The 24,438-nt window shown below is 35.8% G+C and overlaps 1 protein-coding gene across 1 annotated transcript; it reads right to left on the bottom strand.

Moving 5' to 3' along the window:
* Positions 1-1,001: 1,001 nt before the first annotated feature.
* On the bottom strand, positions 1,002-23,383 carry LOC143451838 (NACHT, LRR and PYD domains-containing protein 12-like). The gene is made up of 11 exons (XM_076952583.1): positions 23,225-23,383; positions 19,209-19,305; positions 17,490-17,591; positions 16,337-17,313; positions 15,933-16,263; positions 14,280-14,360; positions 3,436-3,522; positions 2,687-2,792; positions 2,533-2,593; positions 1,335-1,505; positions 1,002-1,097 (listed from the first exon to the last, which is right to left on the bottom strand). The coding sequence occupies exons 1-11, from the start codon at positions 23,288-23,290 to the stop codon at positions 1,002-1,004; spliced, it is 2,175 nt and encodes a 724-aa protein (XP_076808698.1). The 5' UTR covers positions 23,291-23,383.
* Between the last annotated feature and the right edge of the window lie 1,055 nt (positions 23,384-24,438).

Consider the following 24,438-nt stretch of genomic DNA (forward strand, 5'->3'; position numbering starts at 1 on the left):
ATCAGCTGTCGTTTCGATCAGGTGTCGTTCGATTAAGTGTCTTTCGATAAAGTGTCGTTCGATTAAGTGTCGTTCGATAAAGTGTCTTTCGATAAGGTGTCGCGTCACGCAAAAATGCGACCTCTCGAGATCGTTCCTAAAGAATAGGAGCGCGCTCGAATGCTCGTGCCTTAATATGAGAGTTAGAGTAGTACATGTACATGAGAATATACAGTTCATCTCGAGGCTTTAAGCAGTTTTTCAAGATTAACAAGCAAAACTTTTTCGCTCCACTTTCGCGTTTTGATAGGAGCATACAGTGGGCAGACGCTGGTATTTTAAAGCGGGCCCTAAAACAATTTTCCCCGCTCATCAACCTAATTCAAAATACGTCACTGCTTGTTAACCTGGTTGTCATAATCACGGAGTGTAAGCAAAGACGCAGCTTCTTTCCGCATCTCAGGGACACATAACAGCGACTGTTTTCGTAAATTTCCAGCCGAACAACTCGTAGCGAAAGTTGCAGCAGGAAGCTAATCACCTAATATAACTCTGTATGTTTGATGTCTTGTCCCAACTACACGCCGTGCTGTTATTAATATTACTGCTGTTATTTGTCTGCATCAAGTTGATATAAACATTTTGGTAGCTCATAGTTCTGTTAATCATTGGTTACAAGGTAGAGGCAGCATTCGAGGCGGATGCTTTAGCCTACAAGCCATAGCACCAGTCTCATTAGATTTGAGCAGATATAAGCAATTTGGAGCTGAACTCTACAAAGCAATGATGATAAAAACCTACTTATAACGCTTGGGCAGAAATGTGACGCTGAAAATATTGACACAAAACCAATTTCTCTCTTACAACAAATTTTATTTCTACAAAACTCACTCTGGATATTTCAAATCACAAAAATTCAGCAAATTCAACATAATGCAGTGAATATTTATTTGAATAAACATGTCAAACAATTATAATTATGACATCACTATAAGTATATGTACAAATATTAATCAATTTTATCAATGAATTAGTAAATCTGTAGATGGTGCATCGGGTTGAGCAATTGCTCGGTATCGCAGAAGTTCGTGTTTCGAATCCCGGCCACGACGCAGTTCCTTTTAAACAAATAAATCGATATTAAAAACGAATTTTAACAAAATTTAATTAAAACAGAATTTCTGTTTAAAAATGAAACCTACTTACCATTATTACGTCAAAAGTGCTTGCGCGGATAGAGATAGACGCCATCACCAACATAAACTTCAAACCGCTATAAATTAAAAATTTTGTTAAAAATTAAATTTCTGTGCAAAGTTCAAGTTGACACAAACATGACAAGATATAAAGAATACCGAGCCATGAAGCTGGTCAAGGGCGAGTTGAATTTTTTGTCTCTCGCTCGAATTTGCGAATCTTCCATCTTCGAAGCAACGAGACATGTTCAGATTTCCTTCAATTTTAGCAAAAAATTCTGGTCCTGGAATGTCTGTGATTATGTTGTGACTGATGTTCAACCTTTTTACCTGCAGATGAAATGTTTGTAAACTACAACCTGGTGTATTGATGCATCTCTGAATCATCACAAATTGGCCGTCAAAAGGTCAAAATTTTAAACTCGGTAGTATATGATATGTAAAGTAAATATTTGTTTGTAACTATTTCCTTTGTTTTTAACAAAATTGTTTTTTATTTCAATACACATTGAAACGTTTATTGAAATAAACAGAAGTGACTAGATAGTGAATTAGAATTTTGACCTTTTGACGGCCAATTTGTCGTCGGTTAATTTGATCGCCGGCCAATTTATCGACGGTTAATTTGATCGCCGGCCAGTTTATGTCACAGTCAGTTTGTCTGCGGTCAATTTACGTCACGTTCAGTTGACCCCGGTGAGTTTGTTCGCGGCCACTTTCCCGCGGCCATATGTCGTGGAACCGTTTGTAAACTACAACCTGGTGTATTGGTGAAGCTAATATATTACTACATACAAGTTAACATTACCATTAATTGGTTAATAACTAACCAGCACCACGTGGTCAGATTTAGGCCTAGTAGCTACTGGTCCAACACAAATTCTTGGTTTTTAAATTAAATAGAAATAATTTTGAGCCGCCAATTAAAACCGGTATCGAGTATTAGTTGTAGAAACAAATCCTGATAATAAGTTTACAAAAATATTTTCAGTTTTAAAAAAATTGAAACTTTTCTGTTGAACCAAAAATTAACCTGCACATGCCAGGCTAAAACTGATCCAACAAAATTTTGTCATTTTTTCATTAAAAAGGAGGAATTTTAAGAGACCAAGTTTATCGCAGATTCCACATTTCTTGTAGATTCAAGTAATCACTAAACCGTCGCAAAATTATTCTGCAATTTTATATAAATTACCACAAAATATCCGACCTACACTGCCCAGTAATCTCAACAAACTGCCTTGAAAAATATCTTCGTACTAGTCATTATGACGTCATAAGCACAAATGTAAACAATTGATTATGACGTCGTATGCTGTTCTAAGCAAACGATAAAAAGTTGAATAAATCGTCAAACCTTTCCAGGCATCTCAGAGATCGCCGAAATTAATCTTTCCACATCACCAGGGGAGAAGCAGCTGCTCAGATCAAGCAAGTTTAACTCATTTTGTTGTTTGCTTAAAACGTCACAAAAGATCGCGGCTTCCGATGATGACAATTTCAATGGATACAGAATCAGCTCTGTTGGCAAGCGCAGTGACGCCATATTAATGAGTTCCATGTCGCTGGATTCGTTTAATTCGCATAAAAGCGAAATATATCTGCGTCTGTCGTCATCTAAACAAACATAATAGTTACTTATATACCGGTTGTAGTTCGCCGCGTTAAAGAAATAAATTTAAGACGGAAGTTTTTCATGTTTAAGCAACAAAATCAAGTTGAAAGCGAAAACTTAGTCTTCTTTAAATTATCTGTTTGGGACGAATTAAAAAAACAAGCAGGCATTTTAAACTGAAGATAAACTTAATGCAACAACCAGAATTGATCTAAATGACATGTGGCCTATTTAGCCGTCAAATATTTTCACCAGAATTACCGGCAGCCTACTAAGCTAGGCTCTGTACACTAGCACTGGCAATATGTTTACAATAGACATGTAAATTACAAAACTTACCTTTACTTGGCCTAGTAGGCTGCTGTACTAATCTACCAGTGATAATGTGGAAATATTTCCCGGCTAAATAGGCCACATGTCATTTCAATCAACTTTTACAAAATGCTATCACACAAATATTTTCACAGCATCACCAGTCAGCCAGCAGCCTTACTGTACTAGGCTAAGTAAAGGTAAGTTTTGAAATTCAACATAAATGTGTGTTCTGCTGCACTTAATGCATGTCTATGGCAAAAATACATAACATGCACATGCAGTTTATTCATTTACTCGCAGATTTTGGACAAAGTCAGAAAACAAACTTACGTGACCAATCATCGAACTGCATTTTCTTAAATCGTACCAGCTGTGACTTTAGTGCTTCTATCCAAATCCTCCTCTTCTCAGCAATATCTGGAAATAAATTATTATCAAGCTTAATACCGACAGGTGACAAATATAGTCTAGGCCTAGACGAAATGGCTTGCAATAAAATGTAGGCTAGAATGCAGTGAATTGTACTAATTTTAACTATTGCAAATTTTTTTGCATATACTTGCTGCATACCAAATTTGCACTTTTTTTGACTGGCTGACTGAAATTTACTGAAGTTGCTTTTTTAATTTACCAAACTGGGCGAATGGCTGCTCAAAAAACAAAAAACAATTTTATATTTTGATGCTGATTACTAAAGTTTGAAAACACTATTTTCGTCCAAATTTGATAAACAGTAATCTTCGAAATAGGCACAGTATATCTAATGCTAAGAACAAAATAATGGGCAAAACAAAAGTAATATTTTCAGACTGCATGTTAAGAGCAGTTGCTAGAGGATTTTTTGTTTTATAACGGTTATACAGTATATAACAAATACAAGTGCAACTTTTGCTGATTATATGGCCCCGCTAAAGGTTACTTCAGGTCAAAAAATATGTGAACTCACTCTATGCGACTTTATTAGAGATTCGTAGATTAAAAATGAGCAAAAAGCACTAAAATTGAAATCAAGTTTCAATCAAAATGAAATTAAAAAAAAAAACATCTAAAAACCTTGAAGTAATCATTTTAAAAGTACCAAGCACTGGGAAAGACTCCTATATTTCTTGAAAAAAGTAATTCAGTACAGGGATTCGGTACTGTTCTCTAAGAGTACCGATGGTATCAAAATATAAAGCACCGGGATACAAAAATTTGTTACTATAGTACTGCTTTACTACCAACCTCTGCGAACTGTACTAAGTTTTGCTCAATGACCGATGCTTGATTGGTGGGGAATCATCTCTGAGGTCATGTAAAAACTATCTTCTAATACCATATTAGCAAAGAGAACTGAGTGAAATTATTACACTGCATGTTAATGCAGTAGACTTCGCTTATTATGACTCTCTTTGGACCAAACCATTTTGTTCACAATATCGGAATAGTCATAATAACCAAAGGTGACTATACTTTTTACAACAAATTGACTATACTTTCTAAAATCTCATACATTTCTACATGGTGCAAAATAAAACTCACATGGCACAATCATTCCTGTCACATTGCATAATTGACAAAAACAACAACGGAAGTTGCAACTTGATACAGCACCAGAACAGGATCAACAAAGCTAGGAGAAAATTGACTAAACTTTCTAAAATCTCATTCGTTTTCACAATCATTCCTGTCACATTGCATAATTGACAAAGAAACATTGGGGGAAAAATTTGAAAATGTGGTCGTAATACTCAAACACAGGTCATAGTAAACGGAGACATTTGTATGGCAAAATTTGGGACTATATCAACATGGTCATATAAAGCGGGTGGTCATATTAAGCCGACTTTATTGCATATAAATATGTAGCACACCATATGGTGGCTATTTACATGACTTGGTAGGGGCGGCCAGTGTAAAATAGCATAAGTGTCAGCCTAAACCATATTTCAGCTATATTATTTTATGTTGGCCGAGACACCAAACAGAAACAGGTTTTGCTTGCTTTAGTAGTAGTGCTCTAATAGCTTTTATAATAATAAGTAGAGGAGTACTGAATCAGTTGCAAAACCAAATTTTTAAAAAAACAACCGAATTACTGCAACCAAATCATGTACTATAGTATTGTAAAAGTTTGTATTAGGGTCATTCCATGTCAAATCACCCAAAAAAAGTGAAATCTTAGCCCCTACCTCTTCGATTTTGCTTAAATTTGGTATAGATAGATTTAAATTTGGGAGGTCTTAGCATAATTACCACAAATCCAAAATATTAGCTCAATCGGACCAGTGGTTTTAGAGATATAGGCCGTCGAATTTTTGCAAAAACGGACGCGGTCGCCAAATTTTAGGCCCTGATATTAGTTAATTTGTTAATCACCCTGATTGTTAATAGCCTACTTTTACATTGATTTGTATAGCCTATGTAAGTTTGCATTATTTTAATGAAAAGCATCGTGAAGGCCTGATTAATGAATTAAAATATGTCAATTAATATGAGCAAAGCCTGTTACAGTGTTAATACAATATGACATCACGTACTTTAAATAAGGATTATAAGTAGGGCCCGCAAAAGTCAATAAAGTCAAAATTTTTTAAGGACCTCGTCTGACCACGAATCAAAGAATAAAGTTGTTTTCAGCACCTAGGGGGGTGTTTCTAAGAAGTTAATAGGTCAAAATAAAGTCAAAATTTACAATAAAGTCAAAATTTTCAATAAAGTCAAAATTTGTCAAATTATGTGTTTCTTGAGAGTAATTTTTGTAAAAATCCTCTTGGAAGCATTGTAAATCAGGAACTGCGACACAATTAAACCATATTAACCCATAAAAGCAGGAAATAAGTCACAATGCCCACTTGGATCAGCAGTAACTTTTATCGCAAATTGTCCATTGTTAATTCATTGTTACGTATTTAAGTAATCCTTATGCCGCGTGAAGAGGGTTACATTACTTCTTCCCTGTTTAATTTGCTGTTTATTAGAATTTACCATGCGGGGAAAATTGAGACAAAGTTTCCTTTTCACAAGGACAAAATAACACAAGCTACCTAAATCTATCGCCAAAAAACACGACACACTTTTTATAATCCATAAAACACCTTGACTTTTCGACAAAATATTACATTTGGGTCTGAAATCGACAAAATATTACATTTGGGTCTGAAATCGACAAAATATTATGTTTGGGTAACTGGAAGAAGAACTGTGGCCTCTACAAATAAGCAATTTCGTTAGGTCAAAATAAAGTCAAAATTTGATAAAAATAAAGTCAAAAAAAAGTTTTTTAGGTCAAAATAAAAATGGCCCTAATTATAAGTTTTGGATTTGCACTAAACTATGGCATATCTCCTGTAATGTATTTGTGTACATTAATGCATTAGAAGGTTCAAAATGGTCATTTTATGGTCAGGCATGCCCACTAAAGTGTATTTTATTATTAACCAAAAATATTACATCTCTGGATTTTTTATATGTTGTAGGTAACATCTTGGGGTATAATTTGCACTTAATTTAATTTCAAGGTCACGTGATCCACAAGGTCAAACAATAGGTCAAAAGGTCACACACATTTAACTTGCTCCTATCAAGAAAAGAATGACAGATTTGGATTCCTTGTGAAATTACCTTTCCAATGACACCAGTTTCATCAAAATTGGTCCACCGGTTACCAAAATATCAGGGCCTAAAATTTGGCGACCGCGTCCGTTTTTGCAAAAATTCGAAAATTCGAAGGCCTATATCTCTAAAACCACTGTTCCGATTGAGCTAATATTTTAGATTTGTGGTAATTATGCTAAGACCTCCCTACATACCAAATTTCAGCAAAATCGAAGAGGTAGGGGTTAAACCCATTGCGTGATTTGACATGGAATGACCCATTATACAGATCACTGAAATCGCGCTTATGCGCCAAATTAGTGTATTCTAATTTTCTGCTAGTATGTCTAGTTGTGATTTTCAGTGTCAAAATACTTGTATATAGCAAAATGGCAATATAAATGATTTCCAGCTGTGTCACAAAAACTTGTAAATTAGTAATTAAATTGCAATACATTTGCTCTGTTTTAAATTTATCGAAATTTATAGTCTTAGAACGACAACTCATGTGCAAAACAGCTACTGAAGTATTCCTCCACCACCTGCACTCAACCTCAGAGACATGCACAACAAACACGATGTCTATAGTAAGGAGCAACCATACCACAAACATCACAAGCATTTGTGTGACGTGAAGACCACCTTGTGCTGCTTGCAACATGCTATCAAACTGCTACAGACCTGAGTGAACTGTGTGTCAAACCAAAACTGATGAAAATCATTGAAAAGCCTTATTTAAGTACCAGCTTACAACAGTTACAATTCTGAAACTGATCAATAGTCAACCCAAAAGTCAACCACAGACTCTTACTCCAGTAACAACTACAGACTATCAGCAGTGATCACATGATTTGGCAATGGACATTGTTTATATTACTGTAACAATGTTCATCATTATCCCTTAACACAGAGTAAACACCGTATACTGTGCAGCATTTGCCACAATGAGACACTGACAAAAGAAACATTTAATGTCAGTGCTGGTCTTAGGTCATTGCCAGTGATTTAACCAACTTGGGCTCCACGCCCCTTAGTACCAAAACAGAAATAGCATTTATTTGCGCAGATCACAGTGTTCTCAATTTGTTCTCGAAGTGTTATTATCAATGTTATTATTTAACTTTTTCTCGAAAAAGAATGTGAACTTGGTGAAAATATACCATGAAGCTTTGACGAGAGCTGATTTGCAAAGAGTTTATATTTGGTTAACGTTGACATGAATATTATTCCATTAATTTATTTAAATTGGCAAAATGCCCACCATCCATTCTTGAATTGGGTTTGTGCCAAGTGTGGCCTTTCCTGTATAATCTACAGCACAAAAATAAAAATTTATGGACTGGTTGTGTTGAATGACGTGGAAACCACAACGCACAAATTACAGTTAATGCCACAGCACTTACAAACAATGTGCGAAAATAAATGTACCCAATATTTCTTTATACCACCCAAATAGATATGTGTAAATCTATTGATTCAATTAATGTACAAAATGTTGTATCAGTGTTTGTGGAGCAATTGTAATACAGTTAAAGCTCATTAACTTGACTTCATTTGAATGGAAATTCAAACAATTTAAAGCAACTTAACCTAATAAAATGCATGTAAACTATTAATAGTGACTTTTGTGTTCTTTTTGTTTCCCAGAGCATAGTTGGCACTAATTATCTCAACATTAGTGAAAAAGTTGTTATTAATAAGAAATAAACATAAACACCATAGTAATTTATTTATTTGATTTAGTAATGGGTTATTACAAGCTAGAAATTTCACCTGTTCATCTAAAGTTGTCTAACTCAATGCTTTTTCAAGTCAAAGATATGATTTTAACTTTAACGCAGTGGTTCCCAAAGTGGGCGCCAGCGCCCCTTTTGGGGCGTTGGCGCCTCTCAAGGGGGCGCTGGCTACTAAATGGGCGATTGGGGGGCGCTGATAATAAAGTGGGCAGTAACAAGAACAGTGCCAAAGTAAACAGTTGCGCTGTTTGTATAATAGTTTTATGCTTCAAATTTACTTATTTTACTTTCCTGTATTCGGTTGCATAGTCTGAGAATTTTCGGGTAATCCTAAAATAAAATGAATTTATTAGTCTCACTATTCTTATTGTTACGTTAATACACGAATTCGAACGGTATTGTGTCATAATAATCATGCATTTTTTCTCACATGTAGCATATGCCAAAGGGTATTTTAAGCCACGAGGAAGTTAGTGTGATTGTGAATAGCAATATTCTTAGATTTTAGTTAGTGAGGCGGTACTTAGTTATAGTTATGTTATTCAGTCATTAGAGTGTTAAATAACGATTTCAGCCAAATGAAAATGCAGGCAATACAGTTCAAGTTATCTCCAGTATGGATTTATTTCAGCCGAATTCCGAATCACAACCGATGTGTTTGCTGTGCTCTAAAATGTTTTCTAATGAAACGATGAAGCCGTCCAGACTTTCGGAGCATTTAACGAAAAGTCACCCAAATAAAGTAGGCATGAGTGCTACATTTTTTCAAAAGCTTTGGGACAATTTCAAAAAACGTAAAACTGTTGGCACGATGTTTTCAAACCTTTCCCATACAACTAATGATGGATTATATGCGTCTTACAATTTGTCTTTGATGCTTGCAAGAAATGGCAAGCCGCATACGATCGGCGAAGAATTGATCTTGCCATCAGTAAAGGAAGTTTTAGACACCGTTTTGCATCACAAGGCCCCTCTTCTACAGTTATTAAATCTATTCCTCTAAGTAACAATACTGTACAGAGACGGGTGGATGAGATGGCCACCTATATAGAAGATAGCTTATGCACCATCATCAGGAATACAGAATTCAGTTTACAACTGGATGAGTCTCTATTACTTGGGTATGTTCGTTTTGTGAATGATGGAGTTTTACACGAATAGTTGGCAATCGCTTTAACACTGGATTCAGATATCCGGGGTGAGACAGTATTTCAAGAAGTTAAAATATATTTCGAAAAAAAAACAAATTCCACTTACCAATATCATAGTGTGTGCAACTGACGGCGCCCCATTTATGATGGGCCGTTACCGTGGCTTCATGGCATTCCTAAAAGCAGCGAATCCAAACGTGCTTACAATTCATTGTGTGATTCATCGGCAGCATTTGGTGGTCAAGAATATCAGTGGTCGTCTTAACCTCTCATTGAAAACTTTCATCAAGGCAGTAAATAAGATTAAAGCTCATGGACTTAACACACGCTTGTTTAAGCAATTGTGTAAAGAGAACGACGAGGCCCTTGAGCGCTTACTTCTACACACGGAAGTAACATGGCTCTCCAAAGGAAACTGCCTTGCACGATTTTACACACTTTACATTTTACACACACTTTACACACGAGGTAAATCTAATCAAGGTAAAATCAGCACTGTGTGGATTCAAAAATAAGTTTGCGTTGTATGAAAGAAATTTAGCTAGACGCAATTCTTCCAGTTTTCCAGCTTGCAACAACTTGCTATCAGTGACAAAGGCTTTTCTAAAGTTGATGTTGAGACATACAGCCAGCATATTCAGGAATTGCATGGAAGTTCTGTTTCAGGAGGTAATGCAATTGGACATTCCTGATTGGATAATTAATCGACCCATTCATTGATATTTCCGAGCAAGGGATTCTTGCAGAGGAACTTATAACCTTGTAATACAATTGGAGATTCCTGACTGGATAATCGACCAACTCATTGATATTTCCGAGCAAGGCATTCTAGCAAAATGATTTTGAACTCAAACCAAAATTCCGTATCTCGTATCAATCATTTTGGCTGCAACGCGAAATTAAAGTGAAATATCCTCACGGGATCGGGTTAAAAAAGTTTTCATTACATCTCCTATCTCATACTTAGTAGAGTTCTCATACTTAGTAGTTCAGTGTCGTCACAATGCTTCTGGGCAACAAAAGAAACCGCCTTAACATAGTGAGACGGGGAGATTTACGAGTGTTATGTAACAACATGTTTATGATGTAACAAAAGCTTTGTTTGACTTGAATGGTGGTTGATGTAATAATCCCTGCTATCTAGTTTTGTTGGCAGGTTCAATTTATTTGCTTATCGATATAGTTAAAATAAAAGCGATTACACGGTTGGAAAGAGGAATGTCCTATCGTGTCAGAATTTTTTTAGTTGTCAAAATTGACCCATCGTACATCGAGTAATTGTAAAACATTTCAGGCTCATTTTAGTGCTGATTTTGCAAGCGTGCATGTGCTTTTTTACTCGCTTCGCGAATGAATAGTAAATTCGTTGTTACTTTTTTGTTGAATGGGCGTTTGATAGTCAGTAACTTGTCCAGGGGGGCGTTATCGGAAAAAAGTTTGGGAAACACTGCTTCAACGTATCCCATTAAGAACTTCAGCTGCAGGTTATCCTCAATATATGCAACAACAAATGGAAACAACTGTTATGTGAACAATTTAAGAAACTAAACTAAGTGAGACAAAAGCAGTTCTAGAGCTCCACAAGGCTAGTGCACTAAGCCAAGCATATCAGACTTAAACAGATATAGCAGTAGCACAGCAACAAGCATGGGTAATATATCTAATGACATCATCATGCTGTGTAATACTTCTACAACAACAAATTTCACTTTTATCACATCTAATTTACAAAAAAGAGTCATTGTAAAAGATGGTAAATGAATGCAACTATTATACCCCAGTCATGTATTTATGATTAATTATTTGAGGCCAATTTTAGTTTACTCATGTAATTTGATTGGTTGCTTTCTTTCAATTGTATAAAGTAGTTTTACTTAAGTACAGAGTAGTTTTACTTAAGTAAATTTCTTTTACTTTGGCTACTTAAGTAGTTTTGTTCATGGGCAATAGTGAAAAGCATAGCAATTGCACTCTTGAGATTTTTGAAGACTATGTTTGCTGCACCCGAACTTTTCACATTTACATCCCAAGAAAGAGCCCACAGGCATTGCATTTTGGTATCCAGACAATGTCCAGCAAATTGTACCATTTTACAGCAGGTAAACACAACTTTAGATGTCCTGCACCCTGGAGATCTTGTCCAATAATTCCATGCTTTCCAGTCTGGTTCATGGGTGCTTATACTTAAGTATGATAATTTTTAGATCAAAGTAACATACCTGAGTAAGTTTACCGAAAGCTGAAGTAGTAAATGTTTTAGTTCAAAAATAATAATTTGCAGTAATTTTCATTTGCAATCACATCTGCACAAACCATTTATATACAGTCTATAATTTGAATTTCAAGTAACAATGCTCTGACAAAGAACAAAACTATGTCTGAAACTATTTAGCTTCATAAAACTATGTATTTTCCGGCAGTTGTATTGCTTTTAGTAAGATCTTAGTACTTTGTCCTTTCACAACCTCATATTTTACATTGATAACCATCAGTACTGGTACTCTTTAAACTACTTTAATTGGCTCAAAAGCTGAGTGGTTCGAGCATTGGCCAAGTAATACATGTGGCTGTAATACAGCACATGATACTGTAATACAGCACATGATACAGTAATACATGTACAGGTTCCGTGTTCAACATCCAGTGGCGCCTGAACATTGTGATGCAAGGACAAGGCATTAACAACATTTGCTCCTGTTCAGTGGCCCTGGTGGACAGTTCTAAATTCGAACAATACTATAAAAAAATCAAACTAAAAAATGTAGACCTACGTGACAATCGCAACTTCCACAAAGGCTACCTCAGTAAGCTGGGCTCAAACGATGAGGAATCATGGAGTAGTTTTGAACAATAATACTTGTAGTAAAGAAAATGTTTTCAGAGTAATTAATACTTTTACTTAAGTAACTGATGTGGTTACTTTGACCACCACTGCCAGACTGTGTAATAATGTTCAAGTTATCTAACCTTAAGTAACAACATATAAAGATGTGTTCTACCAACATATGGGATTATTTCTGGAAACCAAATGAGTATTCTATTGTAATCATCTGTATGTATTATCAAGTATTATACCAAGTAGGCTATTTGTCAAGAACTTATAGCCTATCTGGTTTTACCTGCTGCCAGGTTCTTCATCGATTTCACCGTACGCATGAACGTGGCTTAATCTCCAGCAACTACCGGTAGCTATGTATCTCACCAAACCACAAAATATAATCTCTGCATCAGCATATAAACATGAAATATTATAACTTACGTCAAATATAAGTGGAATAGTTTGCTGGCTAGACTCTGATGAATGCTTGGTGGTAGCCTATGCAGTTTTGAATTGCAATTTTGTACCACCTTGCAACGGTTGCTAATATAATGGCGGAAAACTGAAATGGTTTGTTGGCAAAGGTGCCATTTTGTTTGTAATCTTTACAAATTTTCGGTCTGAATACTAGCAAGTAGACGGCCAAAGTACATTTCTAGCACAAACAATGCGTCTGCGTAAATGGTGAAGGCAATCTTAAACTAATCTCTTTTGTTAAGAATTTTAATGTACCAACCAACCAGGGCTCTCACAAATGAAAACCAGAAAATCCCTAAAGCTATGCCAAAAAATCCTTAGATGGCATAAAAAATCCCTAAACCATAATTAGCGCGTTATACTATTATGTTATCACTAGGGCGATTATTTTTTGACCTAAAAATTGAAAATTTTGACAAATTTTTACATTAAAAACCTTTTTTTGACAAAATTTGACGTATGAAGAACTGCAGTAGTTAAATTACGCATTATTGTACAAAACGTTAAAATTTATTGTAGTAAAGAAGGTCAAAAATCTGAACACAGACCTAGCGTATTCTGAAAAGGGAAATGGGTTAATTAGAAATCACTACCAAACAAACTGCAACTAAAACACAACAAAAACTGTTCAATACATTTGTCTAAAGACTCTAAACTAAAGATACATGAAGTATCTAAAGCAAAACCGAACCAAGAGTTGATTAACAATAAGTAGACAATGGGCTATTTATAACAGTATAAAGTAGGCTACAAGGTTTACAATGTAAAATGACAAGTTCACCTACAGTGCAACCTCTACAACACCACGACAATGCAGTTTTTAAACAACTTTGACTTGGTAAAAAATTTTGACTTTTTAAACAACTTTGACAATTTTTGACCTAACGCTGTAAATTAGAAAAATATTTGACTTTTTTTGACAAGTCAAAATATAATCGCCCTACTGATCACATTACCTCAAAGATGGCTAGTATAGGGGTACATATATAGACCTATATATACAAATGACAAACAAATTAACCTTGTTTACATGCTAAAAGCGAAATCTTAATAAGTACTTTATACCTATCAACAATTTCAAAAATCCCCAAAAAATCTCTAGATCATCAAAATCCCTAGACTTGTCCCTAAAAGGGGCTAAAACTTCCAAATTGGAACTAAATCCCTAAACCTGAGAGCGCTGCAACCAACTGCAAAATAAACTTGGCAGAATTCTCATATCTTGGGGAATCCCCATTTTCAAAACTTTTGTGAAACTGGACTCTTCATGTAACGCAAAAAAAATTTACTTTGTATCAGGTTCATTTATAAAAAGCAAAAGGGAATATAGAAAGTGTATTTTTAAAAATGTCCACCTTTATTCAAAATTCTAACTTCGTTCCTGTGTATACCTGCATGCAATGAACATCAACTAACCTGAAGGCAATTGACTTTCCATAAGAAATGTGCTTGTTGTTTGGATGTCTGTTGTTGACACCTGATCTCCAACATGGCAGTCTAAAAGACAGACGAATTAAAAAATGTTATGGTAATATAATAACTGTAGGGCCATTTTTATATGACCTTAAAAATCTATAATAAGACTTTATTTTTTGGAAAATATGACTTTATATGACCTTATGTGAAAATCGTGTATTTTTACATGCGAACAACGTCACTCACGGAACTAAAGAGTAAAACATACGCAACATAACAGTAATACACATCCATTTCTATTTTAAACTACTGTTGTAGTACAGTTTCATGTAGTGTGGAATGTTAGAGTCTTTGAAGTTACGATTTGGACGTAAAAATGACTTTAGTAATGAAAATGAGCGCTCCACAGATGCTGATGTGGGTTGACACTTCTGCAGTTTTGCATAAAGCGCTGGTGAAATGTCTTGTAGCTCCATAATTTGTTTCACATCGTTTTTGTCCAATCGCTTCTTAATGTAATTTTTGAGCTCAAGCGGATCTTTTCCAAAATCAAGGGCATTTAGATCAGCATGGGCCTCCTTGATGGTGTACGTACAACTTTCCATTTTGAGTATTAAGTTTGAAATATTGTTGTAGTGGAGGCATATTTCTGTTAACTGACTAGTCAACTTTGGATCGTTGACTGAATTTTTGACGCTCTTTACAATAACTCCTTCACCTTCCCATGCATTGACTATTTCTATTGACTATTAGGGGAGATTGTGAAGTCCTTAAATTCATTTACAATCGCTTTGACTTTCGCTGCATTTGATTCTTTCACTTTTGGCATGCTGAACCAGATATTCTCTCTATGTCTAAGTCTCTGTACATATTTAACTGTTATATTCTTCAGTTTGCTACTAGTTGTACTGTATTTGTATATAACTAGACCAAGGTTGAGCTTTTTAGCTTGCCTACCCACTGACTGAACTTCACATGACGTCCCACTTCAATGCACAGAAGTAGAACAGATTGTGTTGCAACACAATGCAATGTGTGAGTGTGACCTCATAATGCAATTTGTGACCTCATAAAATATAGGTCTGTGACTGTAAGTGTTATGTTCAATCAGAAATTGCCTTACTTTCTTAGTGCTTCACCGCTTAAATTGGAACTTTTTATTTAAAGTATACAACGATATGACTTTATAACTCAAAAATATGACTATATAACTTCAAAAGCTGATTTATGACCTAACCAGGAAAATATGACTTTATATGACTTCATAACTTTTTTAATATACCTCATAGGGATGCGATTTTTGCGTTAAAGTTGATTTCACGACTTACTGATGCATAGAAAAAAATATGACTTTAATGACTTTAAATGGCTTTTAAAAAAATGCAAAAAATGAAAATAAAAAAATATGACTTTAAATTATTAATAACAGAACAAGTTTGCTGTGGTGAATAACAGCAAACAGAAAAGAATTACAGCAACAAAACATCGTCCTTTGTAGAGTTGGACAAAACATCAAGAATCAACCAATGTGTTTTAGAAATTCATAAATTAATGAACATGGATCATCTACTTTTAAAGCAGATGTGTTATTGCTGAGCAACAAGGCATTATCATCGAATATTTAAGATGACCAGATTAGTAAAGTAGACATACCTCGGAGCATATCTATCAACAAGCCAGAAATGAATCGTCGAACGACTGACCACTTCTCATCATCAAAAGCCTCGTTTGTAACAAAGCTAAGAAATTCATACAGGGACATTTGACTAATGATGTATCTAGCCGTGAAACACTCCTGGAACATTTGATGTGAGAAGAAGTATTTCTGGTCGCCATCAAACACACGTTGTGACAATCCAACATAAGCATGAAGTGCCACTATGATATCCTGGACTTCATCGGATGAAAGACCTTCTTGTTGCATTTCGGTTGGTGTAATGACAACCGTTGACTTTTTAGTTGCATTGTAAGCCAACCTGCTAATCTGCAGCACAATAAAAATATGTTATCATGAAAATCTTAAACAAGCTTTGAATGACCAGTTTTAATCTGAAAACCTGCAGTATGAGACCAGCAATATCACGAGGCTTTGTGTTATCACTACGTCTCAGTCCCTCCAAAACGGTAGCAAAGACACGAGTGGTTGTTGTGATTTCTCCAACATCTTTTGAAGGATTTAGAGAAGCTGCGATGACTAACTGGAGCAACAACGGATTGTAACACAATGAAAACACAACAGGAGCGTTTTGAGAAAGTTGAAACCACAACTCGTCAGCACGTGTACCAGTGTAAGTGTAAAATAGTGTTTTCATGTCATCATAAGACAAATCACGAATAAAAATGGTACGGTTTGGTTGCAAGGTGTGAGAAAGATTAAGCATGCTATGAGGTCGTGAAGTAATTATGATTTTAACATCAGGAAGATAATGTTTATTAAAAATGTTTGCAATGATATTTTGCACAGATTGCTTAGCGTAATAAGATAGTTTAGCAACTTCCTCCTCAAATGCCCAATTGGCCTGGTCAAGCCCGTCGAATATAATTAGACACTGGCTTTGATTGATTTTAACCCACTCAAATGAATGTTTACAGGTTTCATCATCTAAGTTAATATAATTATTGTCAATTAGCATCTCACGCAAAGTGAGTTCTCTTTTACCAGGTAAATCTGAAAACTTGACGTGAAATGTGGTGTACTCTTCAGTTTTCGCAAGACGCTTGGACAGGGTCGATTTCCCTGCACCGGGGTTCCCGATCACACCGGTGTAGCGTTTGTCTGACCTCACCAGGTTATCGAAGTCAATACTTCTTTCATGTGATATATCCTTTAAGTCATCAGTAGATGGGACATATGTTTCTTGCTTAGGAACTGCTCCTCCTTGATAAAACCTCACTTCGGCAAGGTTGGGATACACCACAGGAATGTTTTCTGATACTTTGATGCCAGCTTGGGGCCGAAGGTCAGCTTCTCTATGTTTCTTTTGCTCTTGCCTGACTTTTTCAATGGCTTCTTGTTCTTTCATCCTCGAAGGATCTGATAAATAACACAATAAAAGAATTTCAATCATGAATCATCATGATCACATGATTATCACAATCATGAACAATCGACATAAGCAGTCAACCAACTTCGAGAAATCTGGTGGTTTAAAAAGTTTTTACAAGCAAAAAAAATTATTACCTAATCATGGAATGTATTACTGATCCCACCTGCTATTTGTCCAGAAATGTCGCCACCAATATTAAGTGTTCCCTGAAAATTTGAAAGATTGGCACCTTCCAAGTGGATGCTCTTCTTATTGGTTGACTGATCTACAAATCACTTCAAATGGTTATACAATTACTCAATTACACAATTTCTCACTTATCATAAGAGTAGCTATTGTATGAAGTTTCATTCAGCAACTCAAATCTGAGTAATTATAAGGCACCTGGCTGAGTATCAAGTACTCAAATTTGATGTCACAATGTAACTAAGAGTATCAGTTATCCTTGCTACTATGCAGTGGGAGTTTAATTTTTTAAAAGGAAGAGCAAGCTAACATTGTGTAACGCTGGGAAACACTTGGCTTACGAGTTACTTTTTGCCACTACTGTGTTTCGTATATCTGGCTTATGCAGACTTAACTGAAGCCACACATGTTGTTTGCAAAGACCTGCACTGGCACAGGAGCATGACTTTTTCTCGCATAGAATACTATGCTACTACTAGTCTACAGGCTATACTGCTGAGAATGCATGCCTGAAAGACAATATACAAAACTGTTCCGCCAGATCAAGATTTTCTGCAAAGTCCGGTGTATCCGGCAAATTCAACAGTTTGTGACAGGCTGCAATATGCAGTTCTTTTTTGTTCCAAGTTGAAGAAATTTTATTTCAATAAGAATAAACATTCCTAAAGAAACATTAACGAAAAAGAAACATTCTTGTATAGTAAAACTGTTTCTGAAATACCAGGTTGAGGCTTGACAGCGAGTGCAACCTGACATTGCAGAGATACTAATGGCAAGTCATCTCATTACGACTTGCATCTTATACAAACCACTCCATAGTATAAAGAGCTTGATCTCCCTGAACAGTGACACCAAGTAATGGCCTCATAATCTTATACGCAGGATAATTTATGGTCATTGTGTCGAATGTCCACATAGAAACGTTGTAACTATGGTAAAGCTATATCAATTTTCTTAATCACAAATATTTCAGTTTGACTTTGTGCATTTTTTTTTTAGTGAAGAGAGCATAAGTGTCATTGCCATTGTCATTGGTTTAGTTGCACAATGACCACTGTCTGAACTATTGTAAATGACGCCTATGGAGGAGACGTGATGATGTAGTGTGACATCACATGCCACGCCCACTTATTTCATCATTCCACACGGAATAACAAGAAACAACGACGTATTTAAAAGGGAGTTGGGGTATACAGTGAAATACATTGCTAATAACTCAACTGCTAGTATGCAACATTACTGTGACAGTGGATTACAGAAATGATTTGTTTGACGGAACACTTCGAAGCTCGTGCAACACAATTTGAGAAACACTGCTCAAGCAGTATATCGCGCAACAACCATATTTAATTGGAGCGTAGCCAAATGGAAGGAATGTGAAAGAAATCTTTTGACGAAATAAAAGCCCCAGGAAGGCCACTCATCAGCACAATTCTGCTTTCACTGGCAATGTTGAACAAAAATACACAAAAATTCCTCAAAAACCACCCCAAACTATCTACTTTCGACCTAATTATAATGCCACCAAGTCCACATTTGGGTTAATAGAAACAATTTTACTTGAGTGAGTAAGTTTTTTGAGACTTGATTTTCGGAAAAAATTAATTAAAATAGCTGAGTAGTTCAACATAAACGGGCAGTATGCCAAAGTTTGAAAATCAATGCAAACAATTACATAATGTTCCATACAGTTTACCTGTGGCAACGTTTTGCGACGTCGTTGATACATTTGAAGGACCTGCTTGGTCAGCGCAAACATCACTTGTGGTCTCCAGCATTTCTTTAGTCTTCCGCTTAACACACAAAAAAACTTCATCTACATCCCCAATTTTGCTTTATGAAATATGATTTAGTGGAAAATACGAATAACTAAGAACAAAATATGATAGTTAGATTTGGGTTTGCTTAAAAAAAATGGGTGGCATTCCAGTCTCAAAAACACCTGATCTGATATGAGATACATAGTTTGAGATACGATGAGATCACGATCTGACATGAGATTCATTGTTTCACGTGTGGCGAGTGGGCCATTACTGGACATTACTATTGGGCATTACTCTCTCTGTAAAAAGGTCGCTTTCTCTTTTAGCTCGCTAGCTATGTGTCTTCCTTATTAGCTAGAACAGGGGTCGGCAAACTACGGCCCGCGGACCGCATGCGGTCCGCCGGCACTTGCAGAAACTCCTACTCATCACTTATTGTTTTAATTAAACAGGTTACATGACAAAATATTATTACCTTTACGAGTGTGTTTTTCTCTTCACTTTCAGTGCGTAAACACACACACGTCAGTCGCGCATTTATTGCAACATGCTTTCAGCAACTAGCCGTACACTTCTCACGCATTGTTTGATTCAATCGTTTGATCATAAAATACAAATACGGTAGCGGCTACCGTAGGCCTTTGTGATGAAGATTTCGTAGCTTTAAACGTAACTGAGTGTGAAATGCAAAAATTGTGTTTAATATGAATATGCGTTTATTTACAAACCGGGTAATAATTTTCCTACTTTGTAATGAGAGTGTGCGGCCCGCCGGCTGCAACATTTTTTCTAATGCGGCCCTCAGTACAAAAAGTTTGCCCACCCCTGAGCTAGAACATTGAGTTCTAAAGTTTAAGTGAACTTCTGGGCCTTTGTTAGTTCTACGCAATATGCGGCCATGTTTAGCAAAATTTGTTCACTTTCTAATAACACACCCGCAATGTAGCATTTGGTGTGTGACGCCAAAATGCGTGTTGTCTCCCTTCTCTTTCTCTTCGACAATTTTTCTCTCTTTTAAGCTCCTCGGCACAGGTCGTGCGAACTGTGCAAAGGTATTGACTTAAAAAGTGAGAACCTGAGTACTTTAATAAATATTGTAACTATATTTTCAACGAGGTATTTAAGTTTCAAAATTTTTATGTCCGTTATGTTTCAAGAGTTTAACCAAATATCGTAATTGTTTGTAAGATGTTATTGTCCTATCATATGTTGGAAGAGTTTAATGGAATTGCATTATTTATGTAGTGTATTGTTTTGCAAAAGATCTGTATGTTTTAATACGTTTTAGCGCATAAATACTCTACTTTGACAGGATAGTCACATTCGTATTTTATACAAGATGCCTTTGCATAAGAGATGTACCGATGCCAGGTTTTACCGATGTATGGTGCTTCTCAACATCGGCCAATGTTTGTGACCTTTTACAAAAGCAACATTTACTGCGACGTGGTATTTTACTTGCACGCTGTGTCATGTAATATACGAATTTTAGGGTTTTCCAAACCTTCACAACTAACTTGCCACTTTTGCAGTTGTAAACCCGTATTTATACGCACGCCCGCAGCATTTTTGTGAAGATGTTTTTGGAGGCCGAAACTACCTATACTCAAATTCTTCAAATCTCTCAAAATTTAAATTTCTGCAACTACAGCAGAAAATTAACTGTTACCGATTTATTTTCAATAGGCTGTGTTCTTCTAAAGTTTCTTAACGATCACTAGGGCCCGCAAAAGTCAATAAAGTCAGAAAATTTTAAGGACCTCGTCTGACCATGAATCAAAGAATAAATTTGTTTTCAGCACCAAAAGGGGGGGGGGGGGGGGGGTTTAAGAAGTTTATAGGTCAAAATAAAGTCAAAATTTGTCAAATTATAGCTTTTGACAAAGTTTTTGTGTTTCTCGAGAGTAATTTTTGTAAAAATCCTCGAGGAAGCATTGTAAATCAGGAACTGCGACACAATTAAACCATATTAACCTGTGATAAATATATCAATTAATGTAATATAAAATTGTGTAAGACATAGAATTCTTGTCTATCGAATCAGCGAAGCATAACACTGCGTGACGTAATCGATTGCTTCTCTGTTACTGTGCGTGCATTACGAGTCATCACTTAACAGTCGTATGTTCAACGCCGCAACATGTCTTTATGCTGTTGCTGTCACAATGTTCTATCTTGATTTATTCGTTCAATGAAGCTTCAATATAATCAGAATATATAGTTGTCGAGGTGTACAATTAATTCTAAGATTAAGAAAAGCAGACAACGACCTGAGACTCATTTATCATCGAAGACAACAATTCAACAGACAAAATTGTAATTGAAGTGGTCGTTCTTACAGGATAAGGAACAACAAACAATCATTTCATTACAAACCCATAAAAGCAGGAAATAAGTCACAATGGCCACTTGGATCAGCAGTAACTTTTATCGTAAATTGTCCATTGTTTATTCATTGTTACGTATTTGAATAATCCTCATGCCGCGTGAAGGGGGTTACATTACTTCTTCCCTGTTTAATTTGCTGTTTATTAGAATTTACCATGTGGAGAAAATCGAGGCAAAGTGCCCTTTTCACAAGGACAAAATAACACAAGCTACCTAAATCTATCGCCAAAAACACGACGCACTTTTTATAATCCATAAAACACCTTGACTTTTCGACAAAATATTACGTTTGGGTCTGAAATCGACAAAATAATATGTTTGGGTAACTGGAGGAAGAACTCTGGCCTCTCTACAAATAAGCAATTTCGTTAGGTCAAAATAAAGTCAAAATTTGATAAAAATAAAGTCAAAAAACATTTTTTTTAGGTCAAAATAAAACTGGCCCTAACGATCACCTAAGCAACACTATAAGCTAATAACATGTGTTTATACTGACAGCTACCATTAGTTTGTTATGTGTACACTTATTCAATAAATGCATGTGTGTCTCGCATATACCGGCGTATAAGCTCCTTTTTTTGCAAAAATATAGGGTCAAAAATGAGAGGGGGCATATACGCTGAACCAAAAATCTGGTAAAACATTTATGTCTAACTTCATTTATATCATTTATTTATGCTTATAAATGTCAACCGAATTCTGTTCATGCAATAAATAGGCCACACATGATCATCTTTAAACTATAAATTAAAGAATTTTACAGGCGAAGTATTTGTAGCATTCGTAGCCTACTTTTATGTTAGGTTTTATTACGTTGTGAATACTGATGAAAGTTATTGCAACTACACCATTTGATATCAACGTCTTTATACGAAAAGAATAAGATGAATGCTATGGTTTATCATTGACGCTTTAAAGTATCTCACTTGGTTGATTTGTCGACCATGTTTCAAAAAGATCGCTTTAATATAAACAATGCCTCGGCGGATATGCGTGTCTTCAAAAGCGAAGTAAGAAATAAGGCCGTTTGCGATAAACACACATTTTCAATACGGTTATCTACTTAAGCATCACTTTTACTTGTTGTAAATTTTTTGCCAAGTCCCAAGTGTTCAGGGGCTGGCGCCACTTGGCTCCTCAGAAAGTCAGTAAACTTTCCTCGCAAGAAATGTATAACAGAAATGTCGAGATCGTCGAAAGATCTCGCAATCCAGGAAGTCGGCAACAAATTGAAAGCTGAATAAAAATGCATTCATCAAAGTTGAATGTTTAGCTATCAACATTTGCAAGATGTAAAATCTGCCCATCTTGTGCGCTCATGGAAAGTTATCAATCACTCTCCCGAAACAATCGAGGTGAGCGCGTTATCGTTGCTTTAAACAGCCAGGCCCAAAAAGATGACAATAACACGCTTTAACGTAACAAACCAAGACGACATAAAGTTGTCACGCCACAGTCACCCCATGCAAAAATAAGTCAGCACCTAAGCTGTCATACAAATGGTCTTGAATAGGCCTAACAAAATCATATATAGTACACATTGTCCTTATATGTGTAGCACCTTTGGGGTTTTTTGGGTCTGACTAGAGCTCTGCTTTCCACGTCGTTTCCTGTTCTTTCTTCCCATCACTTTTCTTTTCAAAGTCTTTGACAAATAATGAATAAGTGCACAAACAAGATTTAAAACCACAGCACAGTTAAACAATATTGTCTGCTACCTATATCTACAATAAACAACACATATTCCACAACATTAACTATTAAATTATATAATATTAGTAAATCATGGTTAAACGTCCTAATTAGGCACACTTTTTTGGAAACTTTCCAATTACACGTTTGCTTGTGCATCAACTTGCAATAAATCATGCTTGGGTGAAAGGCGGTATCTACCTACACGTGTAAATAATACTACTTTTAAATAACAGCAACTACAGTCGAATCCGCTTAATTCGGACACTTTGGTTCCGCTCACTTTTGGCCGAATTAAGCGGAGAAACGGCTTTGTCCGAATTAAGCGGAAAATCAATTGTTCGTTTCATGGTCATTCAAAGGCAAAAAACGCATTTAAAATACTGTAGTGTTGCGTAATAAATGAATTGCAGCTGCGCTATACTGCAGTAACTGGCACTGATCGCATAAAACGTCTTCGTTTACTTTAGTGAGCAATTTCACTTTTGGTGCTAAACTTTTCTGTACAATTTTGTCCTACAAGATGGACGCAATTGTACCGAAGAAAAAGCGACTATGAAGCTGGCATGGCCTTATATGAGTTCATTGTCGATTGTTACTGCATGAATCGTCATTGTTTCACCATAATCACTCATAATGCAATTGAATCTTGTCTTAAAACGAACGAAGTATTGTTTATTGTATCATAACCTAACGATGGAATTGTGAATCTGTGTCCGAATTAAGCGGAGAATTGTCCGAATTAACAGGAGTTTTTTACGTTCAATTTATACTTTTGTTCCGTTCCCGAGCATTTTGGCCGAATAAAGCGGTTGTCCGGGTTATCCGGTGTCCGAATTAAGCGGATTCGACTGTACTTTTCGTATAATTAGTAGGGCAACCAAAAGTCAATATGGTCAATTTTTTTTACCTGCTCAGAATGCTATGAAACAAGCACAAAACAAATTTCAGCTTTGTACGACGTGTAGTATCGAAGTTATTAGGTCAGATAAAGTCAAAATGTTACGTTAGGTCAAAATACGGTCAAATTGTTTCGTTAGGTCTTTTTTTAAGGTCAAAATCTATTAAACTTGTAATTTTGTA

The sequence above is a fragment of the Clavelina lepadiformis genome, chromosome 4, assembly GCF_947623445.1.
Source record: "Clavelina lepadiformis chromosome 4, kaClaLepa1.1, whole genome shotgun sequence".
In the NCBI taxonomy this organism is placed as follows: domain Eukaryota; kingdom Metazoa; phylum Chordata; class Ascidiacea; order Aplousobranchia; family Clavelinidae; genus Clavelina; species Clavelina lepadiformis.